The 8,402-nt window shown below is 54.3% G+C and overlaps 1 protein-coding gene across 3 annotated transcripts in view; it reads left to right on the top strand.

The window, feature by feature from the left end:
- MLN (motilin) overlaps positions 1–8,058 on the top strand; it is a 9,424-nt gene extending 1,366 nt beyond the window's left edge. Inside the window, exons 2-5 of one of the 3 annotated variants that reach the window (XM_011945441.1) lie at positions 1,862–1,985; positions 3,775–3,891; positions 7,134–7,236; positions 7,907–8,058. In XM_011945441.1, the coding sequence (XP_011800831.1) occupies positions 1,869–1,985; positions 3,775–3,891; positions 7,134–7,236; positions 7,907–7,917 (348 nt within the window). In that variant the 5' untranslated portion in view covers positions 1,862–1,868 and the 3' untranslated portion in view covers positions 7,918–8,058. The remainder of the gene's footprint in view (positions 1–1,861; positions 1,986–3,774; positions 3,892–7,133; positions 7,237–7,906) is intronic. The other 2 variants (XM_011945443.1, XM_011945442.1) reach the window with 2 other exon arrangements.
- The last annotated feature ends 344 nt before the right edge of the window (positions 8,059–8,402 follow it).

Genomic DNA, 8,402 nt, shown 5'->3' on the forward strand with positions numbered 1-8,402 from the left:
GCCGACTGTCAGTTGGATCAAGAAAATGAGCAGCAATTGGATTTTGCCTTTTTTTATTTAAAGTTTTTATTGATTCCTATGGAGTGAATTAAATACACCAGAATGAAACAGGATCTATAGCTTCTCTGAGAAGGAAATGGGACGCCATAAATGTGACACATCCATCTCTGCTTGGGGGAAAAGCAGGCCCCAGAGACTCTTCAGGGAAAGCACAGGAATGAGACGGGAGCAACAGTGATGGGTCCCACCCACCTCAACCCAGTCTCCGTTCAGCTCAAGCTCCTCTGAGGCTCCGCACAGGGCCTCGGCTTCCTGGGAGGTGGTCTTGAGTGGGCAGGTGGTCCATTCAGCCTGCTGGGAATTTGCATACAGCTGGGATGGGGCGGCTTTCGCTGTCTGAGCTCTCTTGTTCTTGTTCATGGAGTCTGAACAAAATGGAGAGAAAATAGGAAGTGGGAAGAAGAGAGAGCTGGAATAGTAAGAAGGCAGAGGGAGCGTCTGGCTTGGCAGGGTGGCTTCAGATGACTGAGGAGACAGGTCTCGGCTGAGAAGCAGGATGCAATCCTGCAGCCTTGGAAAGTTCTGTTCAAAGGAGGAGCCAGGTTGAGACCTGCAGAGGAGCCCCGAGGCCTTTCCAGGGCAGACCCTCTCCTGCTGACAGAATCCAGGCTGCCTAAGGACTGGAGGAGCGCTTTATCTGAAACCTTGTAACTACCTCCACCCCTACCCCTACTGCTGTCTCGGCCTCCCCTCCCAGCACTCAGTAGTCCACCCAGCACAGGAACAGTGGTGCCCAAGATGCATTCAACAGGCCTGCCCCCTGTGCCTTCCTCCACCCGCTATGGGCAGAGGCAACGTGGAATGGGGTATCGGGAAAAGCACTGGGCCTCAAAAGGCCAAGGTTCCAGCCCCTGCTGCCTTTGAATGAGTCAACCATGGCTGGCATTCAGCTAGGCAGTCCTACCCCCACCCCAGGACCACCCTGTCCCTGCCCAAAGTCTGCCCAGTGGACGCTTTTTTAAGGCTCTGTACCCCTGCAGTCACCATGCCTAACTGCGTCCCGCCAGGACCGGAGCTCCAAAAGCCCACCACAGCCCAATGTCCTGCCAGCTATTCTACACATACCTGCTTCCCGGTCAGCAATCACTGGGTTCCAGGGTGTGAGGAAAGAGGAAGCCCGCTCCCTGCTGTTTCAGGATGGTGGCCAAAGGCAGCTAGATGCACTGGAGCATGGGGCAGGGGGCTTGTTCCCAAGCCATCGCTCCCCCAACAGGGGAGGGGGTGCCCTCTTGGCTCAGGGATACAGCTCCATGCTGAATTTTTCCATCTGGCTCATCCTTTGCAATGGCAGAGGTTCTACAGACCCAGGGTCCTGGCCTGGCACTTCCAGGCAGAGCCCTGGTCATCTGGGCTTGGGTCCACCCCTTTTGTCACTCTAATAGGCACTGGGGTAGGGAGGTTTCCCTGGGTCTTGGGGCACAGTTCTGTTGATAATCTAGGCATTCCTTCTCTGAAAGATGAGGTCCTCCTGCCTTATGAGCCCAGCCGACCCCAGAAGACCTCACCTGTAACAAAAGAGAAGAACAGACAAGTGAAATGATTCCTCCCTGGTGTGTGGCAGGGGGCTCGACGGCCTTTCCCAGGAGCTTGGCCAGCTGCCACAGCTCTGGGGCAGAAAGGTGCTCAGAGCTCATCTGCTAAAGCTCTGATGCCAGGCCCAAATCCAGAGAGGCTGAGCTCTGGCTGAAGATCACACAGCGAGAGCTGGGGCATGGGCCAGAACTGAGGGCCCCTGCCTCGGACACAGCAGTCTGCCACTATACCCCAAACTTGGTGACAAGAGCTCCTTGTCATTGTCCAGCTCCAAGATGGTATCCCGTAAGGCTGTGGCTGCTCTGCTGGTGGTGCATGCAGCTGCCATGCTGGCCTCCCAGACGGAAGCCTTCGTCCCCATCTTCACCTACGGCGAACTCCAGAGGATGCAGGTAAGAACCTCCTGCTGCCTTGCTAGCAAGGCTGAGGTCACTATGACCTATGCCAGCGATACCAAGGAAAGTGTGAAGGACCAGGACCCAAGATAACCCCCAGTCCCAGCCGCCTCTCTGGCCACCTTTGCACCTTCACTGGCATCACTCAGACATGTCAGTGGCTCATATGAGCAACATCTTTCCCACCCCGGCTTATCCTTTGGAGGAAATTTTTAATTAACAAGCCAATAAATATTTACTGAGCTGCTCTGCAGTATAAGAGGCCACCCTGGGCGATGGGCCCGAGCATGCTAAAGAATCTCAGCACCTCCCCATCTCCAGGGAGCAGGCTGGGGTGCCAAGACACGAACATATGAAAAATTAACTAACAGTCGCAGACAAAAGAGAGACGTCACAGGCAGGGCATGATGAATTGCCCCATCAGTGGTGCTCAGGTTCAGAGGAGGGAGAATCACCAAGGGCTGGAGCGTGCTTGGAAGCCTGCAGGGAAAAGGTGGAACTCAGCTGGGGGCCTTGAGAGATCAGGAGCAAGGGACCAATGGGAGCCAGCACCCAGAGGCGGGAAACAAGGCTGCGGTCCATGTAGCAGTGGCCAAAACCTCCTCTTTAGGGCCCAGAAGACAACCAGGCAGGCCTCGTGGAAGTCAGGCAGTGGAGCCTAAGGAAAATGGAACTGCTGGCTCTGCCTCCCGGCTGCCTTTTACTTTAGACTTTAGGGGATGCTGAGTGTCTATGCAGATGTTTGATTCTCTTTAATCCCAGGAGATGAAGAAAGGGACTTCCATGCTCCACCCTGTCTGAAACTGAGACTCCAATAGGGATGAATACATGAGTTAGTGCCCAGGGAGGTCTCGAGGCTGTGGGGCACAGCCTGTCTGCAACTGCCCATTCTATGCGGGGAGGTGTGTGGGGATCCACATTCCCAGTGAACAGCGCTCTTTTGAGGGGCAAGGCTGAATCCAGATCCCCTTCTTCAAGCAGACATGGGAACTGGGTAGGTACTACAGCAGACCCCAACACACTGTCTTCCACGCCGGCACGCTCCCCACAGGATGACCGTTTGTTCTAGAATCACGTCTCAGGGCAGGCCAATAGCGGAGTCCCGAGAGTGTCACTAGAGAAAGCAAAGGAATGAGGATCTCAGTGCTCGGGGACCTGGCCGGCAGCATGCTGGGCAAGACTGGCGGCTGGACAGGAATAGTCAAACCGAGTGGAACATAAACTAGCAAAACGGCCAGCAAAGGACACTGCATTAATCTCTCCATGGCTTTTCTCCTCATAATTGCCAGGCACCGGGATTTTTATGAAGAAGCTACAAACTCCCTCCTCCATAATTTATCTCCTGTCTTGCCTCTTATAAATCACCTCCCAGGGACTCTGCGTTCCTGGGCCACCGCATGGCGCCTCCTAGGCTAGGCTGACTTGCTACTTTTTTTATAGGCTCTCTGCTAAAAAAGACACATTTTCACACTTAATATGCATGAAGGGCAGCCATTATTTTCAGCTTTTTAAGTTAATTAACAGTAACAATCTGGGTGCAATGTTTTAACTACAAAGGAAAGGATTCCTCTTCAAGTTGACCTCTTGGTGGGCAATCTCAAGGGCCATCCATGAGCCACTAGTTAGTATCGGAGATTCCTCGTGCAGAAGGCTCCTGCGGGGAGGGTTCTTTCAGTCTGTAGGGAGCTGGGGGCAGGTAGCATCCTGGGCAGATGGAGACAGGCGAGGGGCCATCAGGGTGGGTTGAGGGAGGGCAGTTTTGTGCAATTTTCTGCTCTGCCCTTAGGAAAAGGAACGGAGTAAAGGGCAAAAGAAATCCCTGAGCGTATGGCAGAGGTCTGGGGAGGAAGGTCCTGTAGACCCTGCGGAGTCCATCGAGGAAGAAGGAAACGAAATGATCAAGGTGAGCAGACAACCGGGACAAGGGAGAGAAACTCAGAGCAGGGCATGCTTTCCCCTGCCTGGCCTGGAGGCAGGGCCCACGAACCACAGTGAGCCTCAGAGTGTCCTAGGATCCAGCAGTGAGCGAGACATCCAGGCAATGAGCTCCATCCTCGTAGGGAGAGACGGACTCCAACAACGAGATAAATCAACCATTTCAGGCACTAGATAAGGAAGTAGGAGAATGACTGAGTGGGGTTTGGGGGACTGCTTTGTCCCTGAGATGGGTCAGGGAAGGCCTCTTGGAGGAGGTGACATTTGACTTGAAACCTGAATGAAGGGAAGGAGCCACCTGTGCAAAGAGCTGGAGCAAGGACCTCCTGGGAGAAGGAACAGTGAGCACAAAGACTGAGGAGCACTGGTGGGCGCCAGGCCCTTGTGGCAGGCGCCAGCCGAGTAGGCGAGAGGGCAGCATGGCCAGCCCAGGCAGGGCCTGCATGCAGCGCCACTGGGGATTCAAAGCAGGGAAGTCACCGGAGCCCTCTTAGAGCTGGGGCAGCATGAGTGGAGGCAGGAGGCCAGGCAGCAGGTGCTGCAGTCTTCTGGAAAGAGGTGGCGAGGGTGCCAATTCCTCCTCTCCCAGACGGAAACCCAGGAGCCAGCCACAGGCCTCAACACCCAGGGCCGACTGTCGGGGCTGGGGAGAACCTTGAGCTTGTCCCGTGAGCTCTTTTATTTCACAGACTCGTTTATTTGGGTGATCAATAAATGAGCCCCTCCTAGGTCTGAGGCACTGTCCCAGGCACTGGGGACGGGGTGGCGAACAGACAAAATCTCTGCCCTTGTGGAACTCACACTCCATAGGGAAGAAGAAACAAGATCCTAGGACGACTGAAACAGACCACAAACAAGGTAAAGACAGGAAGCAAACTCAACAGTGTGGCAGGAAATGACATGTGCTGTGGAGGGAAACAGAGCCACAAGGAGCCGTGCTGGGTTGTGGATCTCAGTGGGCAACAGCAGGCGTCCTAGGAGACGGTAGGGCACACAGACCAGAAGAGAGCAAGGCATGAACCACAAGGATTTCTGGGGGAAGAGCCTTCCAGGCGGAAGGGACAGCCAGTGCAAAGTTCCTGAGGCAGGAGAGGGCCTGGTGCATTCAGGAAGAGTGAGGAGGCCAGAGAGACTGGTGGAGAGGCAGGCGCAGACTGTGGAGTTCACAGGCCACTGGACTCTCCATTCACTCTGCTGAAGTGGAGCCCTTGGGGGTTTTGAGCAGAGGAGGGACGGGATCTGACTTACATTTTAAAGGGGTCTCTCCAGCTGCTGAGAACAGACTGAAGGGACTGGGCAAAGGCAGAGTTAGGTAGCTGCTGAGGAGGCTGCTATAGTATGAGACACAGAGAAAAAGAGAGAGGAGACTTCAGCCTCAGGCGGTCTTGGTGGAGGCAGGGCAAGGAGGTTGGATGTTTTAAATATTTTGGAGGTAGAAGCCCACAGGATTTGCTGAAAGAATGGATATAGGATGTTAAGAAAAAGTGAAAATTGACTTCAAGGGTTTGGGCCAAAACAACTCAAGAGGGATTTGCCACTCACAGAGAGAGTAGTTTGTGGTTGGCTGCAGGATGGCAGGAGGAAGATCAGGAAGTCAGACTGGGCCTGAAAACCATGAGATGCTCTTGGGCATCTAGGCAGAGACATTGCCCGGGCAGGTGGACACACAAGTTTGGAGTCCAGGAGAGACATGAGGGCTGGAGACACACATGTAGGAGTCATCCGTGGTTAGAAGGAATTTCACGCTACGTGTGGGTGAGCCATTTGAGGGGACACGTATGGATGGAGAAGGAGAGACCCAGGCCTGAGTGTGGGTCACTTCCACACAAAGGGGCCCGAGGGGCGAGAAGACTGACATCCAGAGAGAGCAGGGGCCTTGTCACGGTCACATAGGAGTCAGGGCAGAACCCAGCTGGACTCCCACCTCCCACTGGACACAGGCCAGTGATCCTTCCCGGTGCTGTTGGGCCCAGAGAACAACCTGGGTGCTGTCGCCGCACTCAGCACTCAGCAAGGTGGGGCTCCTTTCCCCCCACCATCCACTCCGGACTCCTTGGGCTTCTGAGGAGGGAGCTGGGAGGGAATCCAGCAGCTGGCGAGCAGGAGCACACTCAGAATCACCTCCTAAATGCACCTGAGTCGGAGTTTGAGGCACTAACTCCAAGGTTGCCCAGGGACATGGTTATGTCCATGAAGCCTTCTTGGGAAGGCTTGGGTGGGGCCCCTCTCACCTCTTTCCATCTCCTAGAACCACGACATACAGAGCTGGGAGGGCCCTTTGGGATTGCCCAGTCCAGCCTCCTGGTATTCAAGTAAGGACCCTGCTAGAGGGTCTAGAAGGAGAGGCATAACCACAGCCGGGAATGGCACAGGCAGGACTGGACTGGGGCCCTTCAGACACCCTTCAGGCACCCTGAGCCCCCAAGGGTCTAGGAGGCCCATTCCTAGAACTCAGGGAGCCCAGTGGGAGGCAGAGGCCAGGAGTCTTCCAGTCTGCTGGCTAGTTTGTGCAGCAAGAGTATTGATCCAGGAAGCTCTGGTGTGGGGGGGGGGCGACAGGGAGATCAATCAGTGCCCTAGGCTCTGCCTCGAGGCTGCAACTACCGCTTTGGTGGAGAGCCTCCAGACAACAAGAGGAAAGGTAGCCTGGTGGTCGTGGGCACAGACCCTGGAGCCAGGCCCCTTGGATGTAACATCTTCGTCCTCTGCTCCTTACCACCTGTGTGGCCTTGAGCAAGTTACTCAATCTCATTGTCCTCAGTTTCCTCATCTGCAAAATGGGAACGTTAACCGTCCCTACCCCACAGAGCTATTGAGAGGTTAATATACATAGAGCACTTAGAATAAGTGTAAAGTGTAGAATAAGGGTAAGGCTCCACAATGTTGGCTATTATTGTTGAGGGGGGAGTGAATTTCCTCCTCGTGAGAAAAGCCTGCTGGGGTTCCTGCTGACCCCACCCCTCCTGTCCCAGCATCACCATTAGGGAAGGTGTGTTGATCCTCTCAGCAGGACTCAGAGACCTTCAGGATCCAGCCCTCTGGTTAGAATTAGGGGAAGGTGGCAGAATTCCCAGCCATCCCTAGAGGCTCTAGTGGGGTCTGCAGGGTGATGTGGCTCCCGTGGGTCCCTCCTGCCACCTGTAGTGCGCCCAGGGGTTAAGAGCCCTCTCCACACCTCTCCCTTGTTATTAACGCTGCCTTATTTCACAGCTGACTGCTCCTCTGGAAATTGGAATGAGGATGAACTCCAGACAGCTGGAAAAGTACCGGGCCACTCTGGAAGGGCTGCTGAGTGAGATGCTTCCCCAGCACGGTACGGGGAGGGCGGGCGTCTCTGCAGCTTGGCCAGCCTCCGCCCACCCTGGCGTTAATACTCCAGAGGCAGGGTTTCAGGGTGGCAATTTGTTTGACAGCTTTGCACTTGAGAATGTGGAGCTGTCTTCTCCCTGGGCTATGCTGTGATACCTGCTGGTGGCTGCAGAGCCCCAGTTCTCCAGGGAGGCGGGTCTCAGACTGGGTTCCCAGCAACCCACCCCACTCTCCTGCTCCAGATATTTTAATTCCCTCCCACAACATCACCACGGGGTAGTTGCTCCGAAGGAAACCTTGATGCACTTTCCCTTCCCCATTCATTCTGCAAAGTAAAGTCCTGAGCCCCATTTGGCCTTGCCCAGTTCAAGGTCTGCCCCAGTTACGTGAGCAAAGCTACATCTCCTCTGACAAACAGCCACTAATTACTTCTCATAGTCCCCAGGAGGAGAGAAGAGACTTGAGAAAGTGCTGTTAGTGATGGAGAAACTGGGAGGTTAAATGACTTGCCCCAGGCTATAGACAGCTTCCAGGCTCCTTGCAAAACATCCCACCTTCCCGCCCAGCCTGCCCTGGTGCCCCCTCCTCCCTCTGACCTGCAGGCAGGTTTTAGAGGGCAGTTTCGTAAGCAGACCTGCTGATGGTACTGAGTGCAAACCTCTGCTTTTCTCCAGCAGCCAAGTGACGGCCATGCTGGGGAGAAGGTGGACAGATCTGGGAGGAAGTGAGGCCCTGGGAATTTGCACAGCCTGCCAGCTGGGCTTGGAAGGAAAACACCCTTTCCAAAGTAAATCCCCCTCCAGCAAATAAAGCATGAAATACACAGAAATGACTCTTATTTAATATTTTAATTCCCAAAGGGCAAACTCAGGTCGCAAGAAAAAGGCGGGAAAAGTAAAGCTCAGAGAAAGTTGGCCATAAATAATGCTTACATTAACATTGTGTGCCTTTTGTGAGTTCTAAGTTCAAATATTAACTCAGATCCAAACAACTAAAAGAGTACCACTCACTGGCCCTTCCATTACAGGTGAGGAAACTCATCATTTTTTTGCCCACGCACTGAGCCAGTGACAGAGTGAGGCCTGGAATTCAGGTCTCCCGGGTCTCGGTCCATTTTTAGTTTACTGACATGCTGGAGGTCTAATGGGCCAGAGAATTTTAGGGCCTCTG

Source organism: Colobus angolensis, unplaced genomic scaffold, assembly GCF_000951035.1.
Source record: "Colobus angolensis palliatus isolate OR3802 unplaced genomic scaffold, Cang.pa_1.0 Scaffold24, whole genome shotgun sequence".
In the NCBI taxonomy this organism is placed as follows: domain Eukaryota; kingdom Metazoa; phylum Chordata; class Mammalia; order Primates; family Cercopithecidae; genus Colobus; species Colobus angolensis.